General features: G+C 54.3%; 2 protein-coding genes across 4 annotated transcripts in view; both read left to right on the forward strand.

The window, feature by feature from the left end:
- Positions 1-4033: 4033 nt before the first annotated feature.
- Positions 4034-15695, forward strand: PHYHD1 (phytanoyl-CoA dioxygenase domain containing 1). 3 transcript variants are annotated; one of them, XM_040482599.1, is made up of 11 exons: positions 4034-4166; positions 6840-6995; positions 9774-9849; positions 9989-10036; positions 11069-11124; positions 11223-11285; positions 12208-12229; positions 13691-13819; positions 13919-14035; positions 15039-15165; positions 15268-15695. In XM_040482599.1, exons 1-11 carry the CDS (start codon positions 4134-4136, stop codon positions 15311-15313), a joined length of 873 nt encoding a protein of 290 aa, XP_040338533.1. In that variant the 5' UTR covers positions 4034-4133; the 3' UTR covers positions 15314-15695. The 3 variants fall into 3 exon arrangements, with proteins under 3 accessions (XP_040338533.1, XP_040338534.1, XP_040338535.1); XM_040482600.1 differs by lacking the exon at positions 13691-13819; XM_040482601.1 differs by lacking the exons at positions 15039-15165; positions 15268-15695 and adding an exon at positions 14740-14851.
- Positions 15696-15720: 25 nt separating this feature from the next.
- NUP188 (nucleoporin 188) overlaps positions 15721-17832 on the forward strand; it is a 60190-nt gene continuing 58078 nt past the window's right edge. Inside the window, exon 1 of the mRNA XM_040482588.1 lies at positions 15721-15892. Coding sequence (XP_040338522.1) covers positions 15830-15892 — 63 coding nt within the window. The 5' untranslated portion in view covers positions 15721-15829. The remainder of the gene's footprint in view (positions 15893-17832) is intronic.

Raw genomic sequence — 17832 nt, forward strand, 5'->3', positions numbered from 1 at the left:
AAAAAAAAAAAAAAAAGACAGTGAAGGCCAGTGAGTTGGGGTCTCAGGGCAGGATGGCAGCTTCAGAGCAGAGCAGCAAGACACAGAATTGTATTTCCTCCCCCCCGGGTGCAGGCTGCCGAATGTCTTCCGAGTCTGGCGTGACCTCGGTCCAGGAGTTCTGTTTGTACCTCTCCTCTCCCAGGACGGGGAATTTTGTTTTGTTTTGTTTTGTTTTTTTGGTGTCTTGTTTTCTTTCTCCTCCATGTGTCTTGGCAGGCACTCATTTCTGTGGCTGTTGGCCAGAGGGAATGTTCTAGAGCTGCCAAGAGAGGAGGAGACTCGGGTTGGCTAATCCCCGGATGAACGGTGCTCCATCGTCCCGTCCCTCGTCTCAGTGTTAAAGAGCCAGGAGGAGATACCTCGCCCGGACTCTGCTTTCCCACCTCACGTGTCACGACTCTGCCCAGTGCCACCACTAGCTTCAGCTGCTGACATCAGCCCTGTCACCACCTGGTCCTAAAGAAGAGACACTTGGAGGCGGGGTCGTGGGTGGGGAGGTCGCTGCTGGGAGGGTGGGCTCCCCAGGTCTTAGTTCCAGTTTCTGTCCCGGGTGCCTGGCACACACAGCCCCCTCAGCACCTGGTTGCTGGAAGCCACCTCACTTTAGATCAGTCACCGGGGTCCCTGCGTTAGAAGGGTCCCCCCCCTTAGATCAATCACTTGGACACTAAGGCACGTTTTAGCGTCTCTTGTCTTTAATGATTACGTCCATTTGTCTGTCCATTTGTGTTTCCTGCGTCATATCGGCGGATGTAATCCTCAGAAATAATGCACACTAGCCTTTGACGACCATGAAGCAATCCGTTACATGAGGGTCTGAACTTGTAGACTCGGTTCAAATATCAAATAAATCTATAACAGAAAGTAGCCTTTGGAGGTCTCTGTGTCGTGTCGTGGTGGGGGTGGGGTGGGGGGGTGGGGGGGCTTCCCTCAGCTCTCTGAGTCCCGCTGGGCCCTGTGGACTAGTTTGTGGAACAGCCACCGATGGGCACCTAGAAGGTGGTTCACCGCCCCTCTCCCTGCTGGGGGAGACCGCAAGGTGGAGGCAGTGTCTGTTGCGTGTCTGGTTGGCCCAGGCCGGGGATCCCACGGCCGCCCAGTCGCCTGTGGTTTGGACCTTCGTGAGCTTTGGCGGGGGAAGGCGTGGGGGCACTGGAATACTCTCCGTCCTTGTCCCAGCTCTGTTATCCCTGCACAAAGCCAGACCGATCCCTTCCCTCCCAGGGCCTCCATACCTCCATCTATGCAATGGGCGTTTCCACTCTGTGCTCTCACAGGGACCCTTGTAATTCCTAACAGCCATTCCCCTGGGCTCCTCAGAGGTGGGGTGGCCAGTCACTGCAGAGAACCTGACCGGCTCCTGGCCCCTTGGGAGCCTGCTGAAGGGGCAGGGGTCAAGGGCGGAGCTGCCTTCAAATCGTAGCTCTGCCATTTATCCGACGTGGGGCCACAGAGTCCTCGTTTGTAAAATCAGACTAGCGTTGGCAACCTTGCAGGACTGTTCTGAGGCTTACTGGTGACAATTATGTGGCAGGTGGAGTTTTGAACAGAGGGCCTGGCTTTTAGTGCCCAATAACTGATACTGTCCACCTGGACCAGTGAGGCTTGGCGCTGGGCTGACCTGGGGACCCAGGGCAGGGGGCTTTTGGTGAAGAAGAAAGGCCATTGGATCTTAGCGATGAGGCCTTAGCTGCTGCTTGGTGGGCTGTGATCCCTTCGGAGACCCTCCTGTATCGCCACGGTGGAGGTGTTTTCCCCTCCTGTCTGGTCTGGCACCTCCCAACCCCCGCTCCCCCATCCAGCCTTGGGGCCGCCCAGCGACCCCAGAAAGAGGAGTGTTGCATCTGGAGCTGGTTAGCTTTTGGGAAAAACCACAATGCAAACCCAGTTCCCAAAGCCTGAGCAGAATGAATGAACAAATCTTGGGAGGTCCATCCCCTCCTCCTCCCATCGCCCTCGGGCTCTAGGCTCCAAACCTCAGTGGTAGGTCTTTCCTCTGATTACAACAGCAGTTTGGAAAACTGGGGGAAGTTCAACAATAAAATAAAAATATCCTCACATTCCACCCAGAACAGCCCCTGCTAACTTCTGGTGAACAGCTGGTAGGTACTTAGTAAATGCCAGGCCCTGTGCCAAGCTCTTCATCAGAGGTAAAGCACCGAGCCTCCTCCTTACGAGAGGTATTTATGTTATCCCCAAATTAAGGATGGGGAACGCAGGGCCCAGGCCTGAACTGAGACCCGGTCTGCCTCCCTGAGCTCCACCACAAGCCTTTGGTGGGGGTTCCCAGGGAAGCTGCTAGCCCAGCAGGATCGGACCCTTACTATGCTCTTAGCACACGGTCAGTGTCTGTATTTTCGGGCCACTGCATCACATGGGGCCAGGACAGTGGGGAATGCGCCCTGCCTCACGTGAGCTCCGTCTCACCTGTATCTCCTGCATGGTTCTGTCTTCCGCCTGCCCTGCTCCCCCAGCCTAGCTCCTCAGAACCTCTTCTCCATTCTCAGGAGCCTGGCCACCCTCTCCTGGCCCTCAGGAATAGACACCAAGCCGCTATTCTCAATGCCGTGGCCCAGAAAACATGCCTTGGGCCCAAGGCTCCCGCAGGCTGAGCTCATGTCCCCGTGCTCACTGCCAAGACAGTCTGTCCCTTTACCATTCAGGAAAACGTCATTTCAGGGAAGTCCAGCGGCCAGTTTTCAGAAGCTGCAGCCAGAATGGCCCCATTAGCTGCTGAGCAGGTCTGGTGGGTGCTGTTCTGACGGCTGGTGTCCACAATGCCAGCCAGACTTGAGACGCCAAACATCTTCGGCCTGGGGGGTGGGGAGGAGGAGCCTAGAGCTTTTCCCTTCCTCATTCTGAAGACACAGCCCCCCACTCCATAGCCCCCTCCCCCCCTTTTCTTTTTCTGAGAATGATTTATTTAGGGGCGCCTGGGCGGCTCAGTCGTTTATGCATCCGACTTTGGCTCAGGTCATGATCTCGCGGTCCGTGAGTTCGAGCCCCGCGTCGGGCTCTGTGCTGACAGCTCAGAGCCTGGAGCCTGTTTCAGATTCTGTGTCTGCCTCTCTCTGACCCTCCCCCGTTCATGCTTTGTCTCTCTCTGTCTCAAAAATAAATAAACGTTAAAAAAATTAAAAAAAAAATGTTTATTTAAGTGATCTCTGCACCCAGTGTGGGGCTTGAACTCACACCCCAGAGATCAAGAGTCCAGAGATGGAGAGTTGCAAGCTCTTTGAACTGAGCCAGCCAGGAGCCCCTAGCCCCTTCTGCTAAGATTCCCTTTTATCTGCTATCCTCCTCTGAGCCATAGGCTGACCCCTCCCCCCTCCTTTAATCCTCCCAAGACCAGGAGAATTTCAGAGCATCAGAGCCGGGAGGGGCCCAGATAATTCTCTGAGGACCTTTTCCACCTTTGGAAAGTAAAGCCACTTGGCCCAATCTGACCAGTCTGACGTGCAGATCCCCCAGGCCCACCCTGCACCCCCATCCCACCCCATATTGATGCTGGTAGCCCGAGGACTTTCTAATCCTTACGTGAAGTCTAGAGAGGGGCTGACATTCATCAGAGGTCACAGTGAGTGGTGGTGGCTGGTCTGGGACTCAGGGGTCCTCCTGCCTACCCAGCTTCTTTCTTTGCCCTGACACTCCTGGAATACAATTTCTAGGCACCTGGTAAGCAGTCACAGTAGGGTGGTTTCTGGAAGGAACCTGGGAGGGAGCTGTTAAAAACCGTGAGGGAGATTGAAAAGGGCTAATCCTGGATTAACTGGGAGGATGGACCCAGGGTATTGAGCTGGGTCAGAGGCAAGGGCCCCAACCAGGTACAGAAGTCATGGGGGGGGGGGGGGGGGGGGGCGCCCAGGCTGGCCTATGTGTGCTTGGGGGAGGAGAGCTGGGATTGGGTTTTCTTTAGGTAGGCAAGAGTTAAATCCTCCGAGGCCTCCCAGGGCTCCAGCTACTGTGCCGTCCCCGCCCCCTTCTCCTTTTCTTGCCCCACCTTCACTGCCCCTCTAACCTCTGGACTTGTGTACTTTTTCTTCTCCAGCCTGGGGCACGGCGCAGCACCCAAAGGAACCTGCCTCGTCCTCATGGCCTGCCTGAGCTCCTCGCAGCTCCAGAAGGTAGGGGCCTGCAGGGTGGGGGTCCAAGAGGGTCAAGTAAGTGTTGGGGGCGCCTCTGGAACTATAGTAGACCCTGGGAACTCAATCCTACCCTCTGCCATTTTTCAGAAGAGGAAACTGAAACCCAGAGTGGTCAGTTTCCAACCAGGACCTTTAACTTCTGCGCACACAGCCGGGGGCGTCAGGGCCGCAGGACAGGGGTGCGGTGGGAATGTGTATGTGTGACCGAAACCAGAATAAAGAATAAAGATCAGGGGCGCCTGGGTGGCGCAGTCGGTTAAGCGTCCGACTTCAGCCAGGTCACGATCTCGCAGTCCGTGAGTTCGAGCCCCGCGTCGGGCTCTGGGCTGATGGCTCGGAGCCTGGAGCCTGTTTCCGATTCTGTGTCTCCCTCTCTCTCTGCCCCTCCCCCGTTCATGCTCTGTCTCTCTCTGTCCCACAAATAAATAAACACGTTGAAAAAAAAAATTAAAAAAAAAAATCGTGACCCTTGTTTGTTCCTGATTATGAGAAAAATGCCGGAAGATACCAAAAAGCTCAAAGAAGAAAATGAAAAACCACCTGTAATTTCCTATGCGGAGACTTAGTATTTTGGTATACAGCCCTAGAATCTTTAAAAGTCCATTATAATAGCTACTGCTCTGTTTTATAAAGGGGGCACTACTGGATTTGACGGTCTGACGGCCAAAGAGGGGAAACCACTCACCCAAGATCTCACAAGGGCTAAAATACTAATTTGTCTTCTTTTTTTTTTTTTCCCGTCTCCCAGTCTATCAGGAACATATGCCCATGTCAGTAAATATTTTTCTGCCACATGATTTTTGTCAGCTGTGTTGTGTTCCAGACAGACAAAACATACTTTGTTGAATGACCCTCCCTGTGCTGAGCATTTAGGTTGTTTCTGATTTACTGCTCTCATTACACAAGCCTCAGTGCACACCCCCATACAAACATCTTTGCTCCCCTATCTGCTAAGCCCCCATCTTCCTATCTCAGGAAGTTCTAGACCAAGTGTATCTGCTGGGTCACAGGGACGCACAGTTTGCTGCGGATGACCCAGTTCCCAAGGAGGAAATGTTCAGCTTGATACTGATGGGGGGGGGGGGTTAAGCGTCTGTCACGTAGAGCTGCCTAGAGACAAGAGGGCCCATGGGGAGTGGTCATAAATGTCCCCGTGTCCCACACGTGGAAGGCAGAACTAGAACCGGGCATCCTTGGGGGCTGTGAGGGAGGGAATGGGGCAGTCAGTGACTGGGAATCAGACACTTCACAGTGGGCTCAAGGGGTGACTTCCAACATTAAAACTTTATAATGGTCTGCAAGCAAACATGGAGATGTTCTCTCTCGTATTAACCTTCTCAACAGCCACAGAACAAGAGGTCTGGAGGCAAATCTGAATAAGCTAGCTGTTTTAACTCCCCCCTGGCTGCCCACTGCATTCAGGACAAAGCCCACCTCCTTGCCTGCCCTGGCCCCCACCTCCCTCCTGTGTCCCTTCTGTTCCCACCCTCACTTTGCTCCATCAGGGGCCTCACACATCCTGCTCCCTCGGTCTGGAATGTTCATCCTTGTTTCTCCAACTCCCATTACCTGCTGGTGCCCTTTAAATGCCACCTTCTCGGGGCGCCTGGGTGGCGCAGTCGGTTAAGCGTCCGACTTCAGCCAGGTCACGATCTCGCGGTCCGTGAGTTTGAGCCCCGCGTCAGGTTCTGGGCTGACAGCTCAGAGCCTGGAGCCTGTTTCCGATTCTGTGTCTCCCTCTCTCTCTGCCCCTCCCCCGTTCATGCTCTGTCTCTCTCTGTCCCAAAAATAAATAAACGTTGAAAAAAAATAAATAAAATAAATAAATAAATAAAAATAAATGCCACCTTCTCAGAGCTGCTGCCCTGCTCTGTCCCCCCCCCCCCAATTTTGGTTTCCATGAGACACTTTCTGCCTTTAGCTCTTGAATCTGCCCTCTCCCTCCTTGCACGCAGCCGTTTGTGACAGCACATCCCCCTGCATGCTGGTTTGTCTGACATCAGCCTCCTTCGGTAGACTGTAAGCTCCAGGACAGCAGGCACTGTGGCTGGCTTGCTCGTTACTGTACCTCCAGCTTTTAAAACCGTGTCTCGTACGTGGTAGATAGATGCTCAGTAATTTTCAGTTGAATGAATGAATGAGGTTGGTCCAAGCCCACTGGTGGAGGAAGGATAGGGACACCTCCCCTTCCTCCTTCCTTCATTCAGGCAACCAATACTGGTTGCTCCTCCCTGGATTTCAGACCCCATGGCTCCAGGGTGGGGTCGGGGGATGGGGAAACAGAGCCACGAAGAGGGCACTGGGTCCTGCCTTCAGACAGCTTTGGGTTTGAGGGAGGGGGCCAAGCCAGTCCTCGTAAAGAGCGTTTGGGGGCACGTGGGTGGCTCAGTCGGCTAAGCGTCTGACTTCAGCTCAGGTCACGATCTCACCCTTTGCGGGTTCGAGCCCCGCATCGGGCTCTGTGCTGACAGCTCGGAGCCTGGAGCCTGCTTCGGATTCTGTGTCGTCCTTTCTCTACCCCTTGCCCCACTCACACTCTTTCTCTCAAAAATAAACATTCAAAAAAAAAAAAAAAAGAAGAAAGAAAGAAAGAAATGAAAAGAAAGAGCGTTTGAGGGCAGGGAGAAGCTTGAATTTCCTTCCTGCCTTCAGTTTCAGGAGGATGGCTTCCTGGTGCTGGAAGGATTTTTGTCAGCGGATGAATGTGTAGCCATGCAACAGAGGATTGGCGAGCTAGTGGCCAACATGGATGTCCCTCTCCACTGCCGCACGATATTTTCCACCCAGGATGAGCAGCTGAAGGTCCTGGTAGGTGTCTGGGGCATCGGATCTGTGAGCACAGGATCTGGTCTTTGATGTGGGGCTCAGTCCTCAGCCAGCAGCAGTGTGGAAGGGAGGGCCCCAAGGCCCATGGGCTTGTTCTGATAACAAATCAGGCCCTGAGCCCTCCCCGTGCCAGGCTAAGTGCCTTCCGTACATATTTCCTTCGCTTCTCACTCTGGGTTTATAAGGTTGGTATTATTACCCCCACTTGACGGGTGGGGAATTGTTAGCAATTCATGAGTGAGGATTTGAACACAGATCTGCCTGATACCACGTCCTTGCTGTTCCCTGCTCTGCTGTACTTCCCCGGTAGTTCTCCTGCCACAAGGGCCTCCGTTGGGGCCAGCAACCCAGAATGAGCCAAGCGATTCTGATGGACCTATCTTGTGTAAGCCTTATCCCCCCAATGAGACTAGGCGGCTTCTTCACCCGCCACCCCTTGTGACTAATTAGGACTCAATGCAGTTTGAGATGGGTAAGTTGAGACTCAGGGGTTCTCCCGCACAGTTTGCTTAACCCTTCGGGAGCCTGCCTGTGGTGTGGCCTTCAAGCCAAAGCTGTGGTCTGGGCCCATTAACGGGGCTCGTTCACGCTGAGGAGCTCCTGCCATCTGGTGGACATATGGGGAATTACAATGGCCGGGAGGCTTGCCACCCAGGGAGTGGGGCTGGGGCACTTGAGAAGGGCAAAGGGTTACAGAATGATAATTTCCTCCAAATAGTAGGTTTCATTCGGCCACACCCCAGCCATGTAGATGGGGACAGCAGAGATGGAGGTCCAGTGTCCAGAGACCGGTCACTCAAAAGACTCCAAGGAGTGAGGGGGCCGATCTTGTGCTCTCCAAGCTGCCTTCTGAGAATGTTCTAGAGACCAGTGAAGGGTTGGGGGGGATGGGAGAATAAAGTGTATGTATCTTGGTTTATAATGCTTGCGAAGAGCTCAGCACAGTTCCTGGGACTTGGTAAACCCTCAGTATTCATCGCTGATCTTGTCAAAGACTTTGAAATGGGCATTAAAAGGAAAAAGATCAATGAATGTCCCGTCCAGTTTTCCAACTCTGTGAGTTGTACAGAACTGATAATAATGGGGGCGCCTGGCTGGCTCAGTTGGTAGCATGTGAGTTCAAGTCCCACGTTGGATGTAGAGATGACTTTAAAAAAGTAAAATAAATGAAGTATTTTTAAAAAAGCTGGCAATAACGTCCACAGAAATGGGTATGAACTGGGTCCAGAAGAATGGAATCATTGCCCTGCCAATCGATCCGTTTCACATCCATTTGCAAATTCATTTCAGTGTTTGTTATTGCCTATCTGCATGTGCTTCTTAGAATTCTTTGAACATCTTACTGGTTCCCTTGTGAATTAACAAGTTAAGCAGAACCTTTGGCATGTTTAGCTTCATTACCTTTATTTTTTTCAGCTTATTCATTTATTTATTTAGAGAGAGTGTGGGGGAGGGCCAGAGAGAATGGGAGAGAGAGAATCCCAAGCTAATCCCAAGCTAATAGCACAGAGCCTGACGAAGGACTCGAACCCACAAACCGTGAGATTATGACCTGAGCCAAAGTCAGATGCTTAACCGAGTCACCTAGGTGTCCCCATTATCTTTAATATTATTATTATCAGTTATGCTTCCCTGACTTGTTTCCCTCACCCCTGATCCTGATACGGAACACTTAAGAATGTTGGGGGAAAAAAACCCATATAGTGTTGGGTGGGAAGGGCTTGAAAGGGTCAGGCAAGTCACAGCAGAGCCCCACAGGCACGCGTGAGAGCAGATGTACGCAAGTGAGGGGAGCAGGGGCAGGTGGGGGAGGGCTGTGCCACGTGGAGAACCCAGGTAGGGTGGTGGGCGCCCTCAACTCCACTTGTGCCGCCACCTAGGAAGGTAGGGAGATCTATATGATGGTAGCTAAATCCATAAGGAAAAAAAAAACGTCACGCATCTTCCTGAAGCACCATTTTCTTCTGATGCTAAGAAATCTAAAACATATTAACATTAACAAGGAGAGGCTGTTAAGAAAACAGAAAAAGATGAGCGATAGTTTATATTCATCGAGCAGTTAGCCACGCCCTTGCTGAGTGTTTTCCCTCGAGCAGCAGCAGTAGTAACGATAATAATAAAAGCAGATACTCATGTGGCACTTTCCGTATTCCAAGGACTGTTCTAGTGCTTTATGTATGCCAATTCATAATCTCTACACCCTATGGGATACTTTTAATAACATCTATATTTTATGTGGAAACTAAGCCCAGAGAGGTTCAGTAATGTGGTAGGGGGTCACACAGCACCTCAGTGGCAGAGCTGGGATTTGAACCCAAGTATTCTAGCTCTAGGGTCTGGGCTCTCAACTACTGTAGGATTCAGCCTGTAGAGGCTGAAGTCTCCCACAATCCAGGGGAGGTCAGTTCTATTATTTCCCTTTACAGAAGAGGAAACTGAGGCACTGAAAGGTCAAAATAGGTGATCCAAGGCTACCTGGGACCCAAGGCTATTTGATTACAGTGTCTGTGTTCGGAATCATAGCATATCGAGCGTAGGAATCATGTGACTTAATTAAGAGGTTTCTGAGAAATTTTATGTCTGTGGCTTCTGACAGTGCTTCGGGGCACCCGGGGTTCCTGTTCACTGTCTGTGCCTCAGTGGGCGAGTGTGAGAAGCACCAGCGGGGTCCGCAGCCCTGTGGGGTTAGGAAGCATGAGTGTCCCCTTCTCTCTGACCCCGTGATGCTCTCTCAGTCTCTCTGATGTCCCCTCTCCACAGGACAACAGAGACTATTTCTGGAACAGTGGCGACAAGATCCGATTCTTCTTTGAGAAAGGCGTTTTTGATGAGAAAGGTTCGGAGCTGGGGTCCCGGAGGTGTGAGAAGGGCGGCACTGGGGTATCTCCCCCCAGGGCTGGGTGGGCGCTGAGGCCAGCTGCCCAGGGGAGGGTGGACTCCAGCTTTTTTGTCTTTACCTGTTCCTCGTGCTACAGGAGATTTCCTGGTCCCTCCCGAGAAATCCATCAACAAGATTGGCCATGGTAAGCAGGCACGCCGGGAAAAGGAAACGGGGAAACTGAGGCCTGAAGAATGTAGGGGCCTAACCCAAAGCTCACAGGAAGTTAGTGGTCCAGCAAATGGCATTTGTGGCTGCAGCTCCCCTCTGGACCTGCTCTTCTGGCCTTATGATGCTAATCACACGACATTGCCACCACAGCACTGGGAGGAGGGGCCCCCAGAGCCGCACATGCAGACCCTTCAACTCTCTGCTGCCCAGCCTAGGGATGATCCAGGCCCCGGGCATGGGGGGACTCCTGGATCCCACCACTTCCTGGAGCCTCCTCGAGGAGCACCTAACATGTTGACATGGCCCCTATTCTGAGACCCAAAAATCAAGCTATGAGGCCTTCTTTTTTTTTTTTTTTTTTCGGGATCGTACATTATGATTTATTTTGCAGACCACTTATTTTTAAGCTTGGAGTTATATCATGGGAGCTTTGTAAAAAAAAAATTGTGGCAAAATACATGTAATATAAAATTTACCATCATAACCATCTTCGTGTATACAATTCAGTGGCATTAAGTGTGCTCAGCTCTCACTCTTTGTAACAACAACACTAATAGCAGAGAGTGAGACGTCCAGGTATTCTGTGCCAGGCCCTGGCCTGGCGTTGCAAATGCATTCACTCATCCAGACTCGTGGTAGCCTGGGAGGCAGGGCTGGTCTTTTGGATCTGCGGCACAGAGGAGAAACTGAGGCTCATAGGAGATAAATGGTCACTCGAAGTAGCTTAGGGTAAGTAGCAGCACCGAGATTGCTACCAAGTTCCAGGCCCCTTTGAGTCAGGTCTGGAGTGAGGTTCCCAGATGGCTGGAAGGTCAAGAATAAGGTCTTGGGTGGGGTGAGGTGCAGGCATCGTGGGCCCATCCCTTGGTTATAAACAAGCAGAAAGCTTAATGTGTGCAAACGGGTGAGAAGTCCAAGTGAGGCCTGCGTCTGGGGGCCTGGGACCAGGCACAGAGGGACGTGTGGGGGCTGGGGACTGGCTGGTCAGCCCACCTCTGTCCTACAGCTCTGCATGCCCATGACCCTGTCTTCAGGAGTGTCACACACTCTCCCAAAGTGCAGGTGAGCAGAGGTGAGGGTGAGGGTGAGGGGGGTGGGCAGGTGGGTGGCCCAGATGTGAGTGAGAGTAGGCTGGAAGTCTGACCTCTGCCCCCTTCCAGGCCTTAGCCAAAAGTCTGGGCCTCCAGATGCCCGTGGTGGTGCAGAGCATGTACATCTTCAAGGTGAGCTCCCTGTCCTCCCCAGACCTCAGTTTACCCTCTGTAATGTACGCAGAGTACTCACATCAAGCCCCTCCTTACGAAGGGCCAAAAAGCTGCTTCCCTGAAGAATTAGTAAATTTTGAGGAGAATGTGCAAAATCCGTCTCCTCTGGGTGACGGCACTTTGTTGTCACTTGCCTGGCACTTTGTGCCACTTGCCTGGCACTTTGTCGGTGCTCAGTTAAAATCTGGTGGCAAGGGGCGCCTGGGTGGCGCAGTCGGCTAAGCGTCCGACTTCATCCAGGTCACGATCTCGCGGTCCGTGAGTTCGAGCCCCGCGTCGGGCTCTGGGCTGATGGCTCAGAGCCTGGAGCCTGTTTCCGATTCTGTGTCTCCCTTTCTCTCTGCCCCTCCCCCATTCATGCTCTGTCTCTCTCTGTCCCAAAAATGAATAAACGTTGGAAAAAAAAATAATAAAATCTGGTGGCAAGAGGCAAGGAGACCCCCAGGATTCTCTTCTCCCTTCTCTTGCCATTGAAATGCTCTGCTCCCAACTTCAAGGCCCAGCTCAATGCCACCTCCTCCAAGAAGTCTTCCAGTGTTCCCCTGGGAAGAGAGGGACCCATCGCTGACCCTGGCTGGGCTGAGAGGCTTAACCTCAGGCCTGGGACCCAGCCCCTCTTGCTGTCCTTCCCTTCGGCTTTGTTCTTGGTAGGCACGTGTGTGTTCAGACTCAGAGCACCATGCCAGGCAGCGTGGTTTTTCTCTTTGCCGCCCTCCTGGGCCTGGCACATAGTGGGTACTCCATAGCTGGGTGCTGGTGTGAAATCCTTGGAGGTAAACACCTGTGGCCGGGTCAGAGCATCCCCCAAAACTCAGAGTGGCCCCTGCTCCCCACCCCCACCCCCGCCCCCGGCTTCACTGGTCCTTCTTTTCTCTTGTAGCAACCTCATCTTGGTGGCGAAGGTAAGCGGAGAACAGGCTGTGGGGCCCAGCAAAGGCCACCGCGGGAGATCTGGGACATTAGTGGTCGGGAGGGATGGTGCTTGGGGAGATGTCCATGGGCAAGAGCCTGGGGCAGGAAGGAGAAGCTACCTTCGGTTCCTTTGTGGAATAGTTGGTTGGGAGGGTGTCCTGGGGCCCTTGGCACAGTGGTTCTAGAGCCTGGGTTCTTGAGCAATCCCTACCTGGTTAAAAATACAGATCCCAGGGCCCCAGGCCCTAAGACCGTTAGGCAGCACGGCTGCAAAGACCTGTGAGCCTGTATTTTTTCTTTTATTTATTTATTTTGAGAGAGAGAGAGAGAGAGAGAGAGAGAGAGAGAGTGTGTGTGCGTGGGGGAGGGGTGGAGGGAGACTCCCAAGCAGGCTGTGCGTGGGCAGCGTGGAACCTGACTCGGGGCTCTAACTCATGAACCGTGAGATCATGATCTGAGCTGAAGTTGGGTGCTTGACTGAGTGAGCCACCCAGGCGCCCCTCCTGGAGGACTGATTTAACAGAGAAATTGCCCATCTAATTTCAAAGCCCTCTGGATGCATAGATACTCTTTGTGGCCTCCCTTGTGGGCGATTATCTACTTCTGCTTGAATACCTCCAGTGACAGGGGGCTCATCCCCTCACAGCCAGCCCTTTCCTTCCTCACGTGAGCCCAAGTCAGCCTCCTTGTGACCACCGGCTCCTCCCCACCGTTCAGCCCGAGGGGCGAGCAGGCCCTCCCTGAGTTCAGCACCCGTACTTCCTTCAGTGGCCCTTCCCTCAAATGCTTTGGAGTGCCTGCCATTAGGACACCTTGCTCTGGACACTGGATTGTCCAAGTCCCTCTTCAAGTTTGGTGCTCAGCAAACACACAGTTCCCCAGGAAGGAAGGAAGGAAGGAAGGAAGGAAGGAAGGAAGGAAGGGAGACTAGCACCCACAGACTGAAGTCCTTTGTTCAGCAGCCCTCCGTCCTGGCTGGGGCCCAGCATCATCCAGAGGGGGTTAAAATGTGGCTGGGGGCCAGTCACACCGCCTCTTCTCCTTTCGCGCCCAACTCCCCAGTCTTACACCAGCGGCTCATCTGGTGGCTGGAGATGCTTGTCCTGGTTAAGGACAGTGACCTTAGTTGCCTTAGATTGTTTAATCCCAGCCACTTTGTAGCCATTAGAGCGTCCGGCCCCGTACTAAGCACTTTTCACACGTTTTCTCGTGGGATCCTCCAGCGACTCTGTGAGGTAGGTTATTATCGAGGCCGCTTCAAGGTTTAGAGATTGAAGTTTTGAGAGCCGAAGTCTCGTGCCCTCAAGTCTCTATGCCAGGAAGCGCTGGGATTCCAACCGACCACGGGAAGGCTCGGGCTGCAGGGCTCTGAGAGCACCAGGGAGCGGGGAACAAGGCCAAGGTGAGGTGGGCCAGGTTCCTCACGCCCGGGGCGGGGGGTGCCGCTGCAGTCACCCCTCACCAGGACGCCACCTTCCTGTACACGGAGCCCCTGGGCCGGCTGCTGGGCATATGGATAGCACTGGAGGATGCCACGCTGGAGAATGGCTGCCTCTGGTTCATCCCGGGCTCCCACACCAGTAAGGACACCGGTCGCGCCCTGCCCATTCGTATCCCACCCCCGATGGCAGAGAGACTCGGAGAAAAAGAGAGGCTAAAGGCTCCCCCTTGACCTGCAGGTGGGGTGTCGAGAAGGCTGATCCGGGCCCCTGCTGGCTCGATGCCTGTCACCAGCTTCCTTGGGTCTGAGCCTGCCTGGGATAACAGCCTCTTTGTGCCCACACCAGTGCGGAGAGGTAGGTGGGATGCCGGCGGCAGGGTGGCAGGCTCTGGGGCCACGCCTGTGGGTCTGTGCTTGCTCTGAGGGCTGTGAAGCCACAGAAGGGGAGGCCGGGCTGGACAGGTACTGGGAAGTCTCAAAGTTGCCTGATTAACAGCAAGGCCTCCCAGGGTGCCGGGCTGGCTCAGTTGGAAAAGCGTGCTACTCTTTTATTTATTTTTTTTTTAACGTTTATTCATTTTTGAGAGACAGAGAGAGACAGAGCGCGAGCAGGGGAGGGGCAGAGAGAGAGGGAGACACAGAATCGGAAGCAGGCTCCAGGCTCCGAGCTGTCAGCACAGAGCCCGATGCGGGGCTCGAACTCACGGACCGCGAGATCGTGCCCTGAGCTGAAGTTGGGACACCTAACCGACTGAGCCACCCAGGTGCCCCAAGAGCATGCTACTCTTGATCTTGGGGTCATGAGTTCGAGCCCCATGTAGGTGCAGAGATGACCTAACGAAAGAAAACTTCAAAACGGAACGAACCAAAACAGCATGGCCTCCCAGATCAGGCTAGCATCCAGACCCTGCAACTTCCGGGCTGTCTCTTGGGGCAAATGACTGAACTTCTCTGGGCCTCAGTTACCCCAAATGTAAAGCGGGGAAGTCCGTGAGATGGGTGACATATAGATGATGTGGGACACAGTAGATGCTGACCAGATGCCGCTGTTCCTGTTAGAATAGGGAAAGGAGACGTCCAGCCCGGCATCTGCTCGCAAGGTCCCAGCTGACGGGCGCAGTACAGATGCTTCTGCCTGGTCCTGCAAACACCACAGAAGGGGACACCCTTGCCAAGGCTTGCCGAGGGCACCAGGTCACAGCAGAAGGGACTTGATCCCAGGGGAGCCTCCGACCCTGGGGCAGGCTGCAGGGCCCCGAGTTTTCAGGAACGGGAATGGGGATGAACGGGCCACAGAATCACTAGAGGGAGGAGCGCCCTTTGTCCCCTCTCCTGACCTGTTGCTGCATTCCCGCCAGGGGCCCTCATCCTAATCCACGGAGAGGTGGTGCACAAGAGCGAGCAGAACCTCTCGGACCGCTCCCGCCATGCCTACACTTTCCACCTCATGGAGGCCTTGGGCACCGTCTGGAGCCCGCAGAACTGGTAGGTGGCAGGGTGTGTGTGTGCCCTGGACAGGCTCCTCAAGAGGTCCTGGAGGCCGGGAGCAGTGACTCTGGCACCTCAAGGTTCTCTCTGTCTCCACAGGCTCCAGCCAACAGCTGAGCTCCCCTTTCCCCCGCTGTATGCCTAAACATCCTCTCGGGGCCGGGCCCGGTCTGTCCGGGCGAAGCTGCGGCCGGGCAAGCACCAGCACCTCGCCCCCCTGCCCAGCTGCGAAGGGGAAGTCGAGTCTCTCCTCCAGTGCTTTCTCCCTGCCAGGGTCTGTGCCCCTTGGCCCTGCAGGCAGGCGAGAGGTGGCAGGCGGGCAGCAGGAGCCTGCACCGCATGGCTTTCCGGAGACCTCTGTCTCCTCTTCCTCTCCCCTGCCCCAACCCAACCTCCCCCTGGAGGCAGCCTGTTACTACGAAAGGCTTCTGGCTGCTTCTCTGCCAGCTTCCCACTGTTCTCTCCTCTCAGAGGGAATTCTGATTATTACGGTGCAGGACATTCAATAAAAGCGACTTCTGAATACAGCTTCTCGATCCTTCTTTCCCAAACAGCCTCGCTTTCAAGATGAGAGCCCTGCTGAAAATCATCCCAGGTACCCCAGCCCCGCCCGGTGAGAGGTCTGCATGATTTCAACAACCATAACATTTAGTGGGCGTTCATGCGCCAGGAGCTGCACGCGCTTTATCTGTGTCCCCACAGCTCCCAGTTAGGTGCTCTTCCCGTCGGCACTTAGAGACGAAGAAGCTGACACCAGGGGTGGGAAGTTTAACTGACCTGCGGTCGTGCCGCTGTCCGGTGGTTCAGCGAGGTCAGCCTGATCCAGAGCCTGTGCTTCTGACCTCTGTGCTCCCCAAGACTCCTTGCTGGGGGAGGGGAGAAGACCAGGGCTAGGACTACAGCCCCAGGTTCTGGTCCTGGCTCTGTGACCAACTTGTTTTCCGGTCTCAGGCCAGGCCCTTCTTCTCTCTGGGCCCCATGTGCCACTTGTGCAGTCAACGGGGCCAGGTTAGGCCTCCACGGTCCCTCTCGCTGGGAACGCTTGGCGGGCACGTAGACTTTCCGCAGGAGCAACTGTCAAACCCAGACCCGGCCCCGCCGGGGTCTGGGCCGGAGGCTGCAAACTGGGGCCACCGGCTGATTCTACACTGCAGATGTGTTTCTGTCTGGGCCTCAGTGTTGTGGGGTTTTTTTTTGGTTTTTTTTTTTTTTTAAACAACTTTTTTAAAATTGGGAGGTTTCACCTAACAGTGCACGTTTCTAAGCTTCCTTGAACGAGGTCAGTAACGTTGGGCCTATGGTGGAGCATGGAGATGCCCAGGCACAGCCGCCTCCTTGGAGGTGCCTGTGGTCCTCACTTCCCACGTCCTCCACTGCGTTACCTGCCTGGCCTTGGCAGCCGTATGAATTTGTGACCTTACTTTTCAGCCCCCGGCTCTGAATTCATGGGCAAACCGAGGCCCGGGGAGGGGGGACAGAGCCCTTCCCCAAGGCCACCCAGGGAGTCAGTGAGGCAAAGCTCTTCCCTGGCGTTTTGTTGCCTCTTTTAGAAAGCAGAAGGGAGCCCGAGAGAACGGAAGGGTTTGTGAAGTCTCCTTTGAGCCCCAAAGGAATGTCCTAACACTTTCCTCTGAGGGACAGAGCTTGGCAGGGATCCCCAGCCCTCAGCACAAGCTTGCTACAGCTGTGCTTCTTGGTGGGCCAAAGTTCGCGTGTCTTCCAGCCAGGCCCCTCCCTGTTGGGCTGGGTGAGAAGGGAGAACCTTGTCCAGCCTTGAGCACCTCGCTATGCTATCTTCCCACTGATGGGAACTGTTCACCCACGCGGCAAATGTCCACTGGGTTCCCCCTACAATGCCAGGCTCTGGTGGCACGCGGGGATGTGGTGGGGAGCCCGGACTCTGCCCTCACAGACAGTAAGCATCCGGTGTGGGCCCCACAGCAGAGCCCCAAGTAGAACTCTCGGTAAACCCTGCCAGTCCCTGGTCTCTCGTTTCTTACCAAGAGAAGAAACACAGGTTTGGACACGACTGGAGTGTGGGAGGGTCTCAGGAGGGCCCCTCTGATAAGGACCATGGGCCGTCCAACCAGTCCTTCGTCAGCAACGCTCAGCCAGGCAGCAGAGGCTGTGAGGCAAGGGTGGAGCAGGCTGAAACAGGAAGTCAGCCCCGGCCCAATACTCTTCCTCCAGCCCTTCCAGGCCTGCTACAAGACATCTCACCTCTCGCCTTCAGCGCTTCCTAGGAAAGCACATGTGCTTGGCTATTTCCTCTTGGCTTCTCCTCCAAATGTAGGCAGGGGAATAAGGTCACTCTGGTCTCCAAGTACAGCCCATAAAACCTCTTGGCTTGCCTGCCGTTTTGCTGGGACGAGGACTGGCCTTGGGTAATAATGACACTTTCCCTTACTATTTGTTCATTATGGACGGGCTGTGGGCTGGATCCTTCACACATCTCACCTCACAGCACCCCGTGAGGTGCAGGCTCTTCCTGTTGCCATCTTGCAGACAGGAGCACTGAGGCCCAGAGTGGGTAAAATAGTGTAGCCAAGGACTCTGACCAGATTAGTTTGACTCCAGAACCTGAAGTGGTAACCTTTACACTCTACCGCGTCCAGCATCCAGGATCACAAGGTGAGGTAGAGCGGGGGGGGGGGGGGGGGGGGG

The sequence above is a fragment of the Herpailurus yagouaroundi genome, unplaced genomic scaffold, assembly GCF_014898765.1.
Source record: "Herpailurus yagouaroundi ecotype Mexico unplaced genomic scaffold, PumYag 160, whole genome shotgun sequence".
Classification (NCBI taxonomy): Eukaryota; Metazoa; Chordata; class Mammalia; order Carnivora; family Felidae; genus Herpailurus; species Herpailurus yagouaroundi.

Excerpts from the sequence above, each read along its gene's own strand:
- PHYHD1 (XM_040482599.1), top strand. The coding sequence starts at position 4,134 with ATGGCCTGCCTGAGCTCCTCGCAGCTCCAGAAG. Across the intron at positions 11,125-11,222 it reads CACACTCTCCCAAAGTGCAG|GCCTTAGCCAAAAGTCTGGG; the intron begins GTGAGCAGAGGT and ends GCCCCCTTCCAG. Across the intron at positions 11,286-12,207 it reads AGAGCATGTACATCTTCAAG|CAACCTCATCTTGGTGGCGA; the intron begins GTGAGCTCCCTG and ends TTTCTCTTGTAG.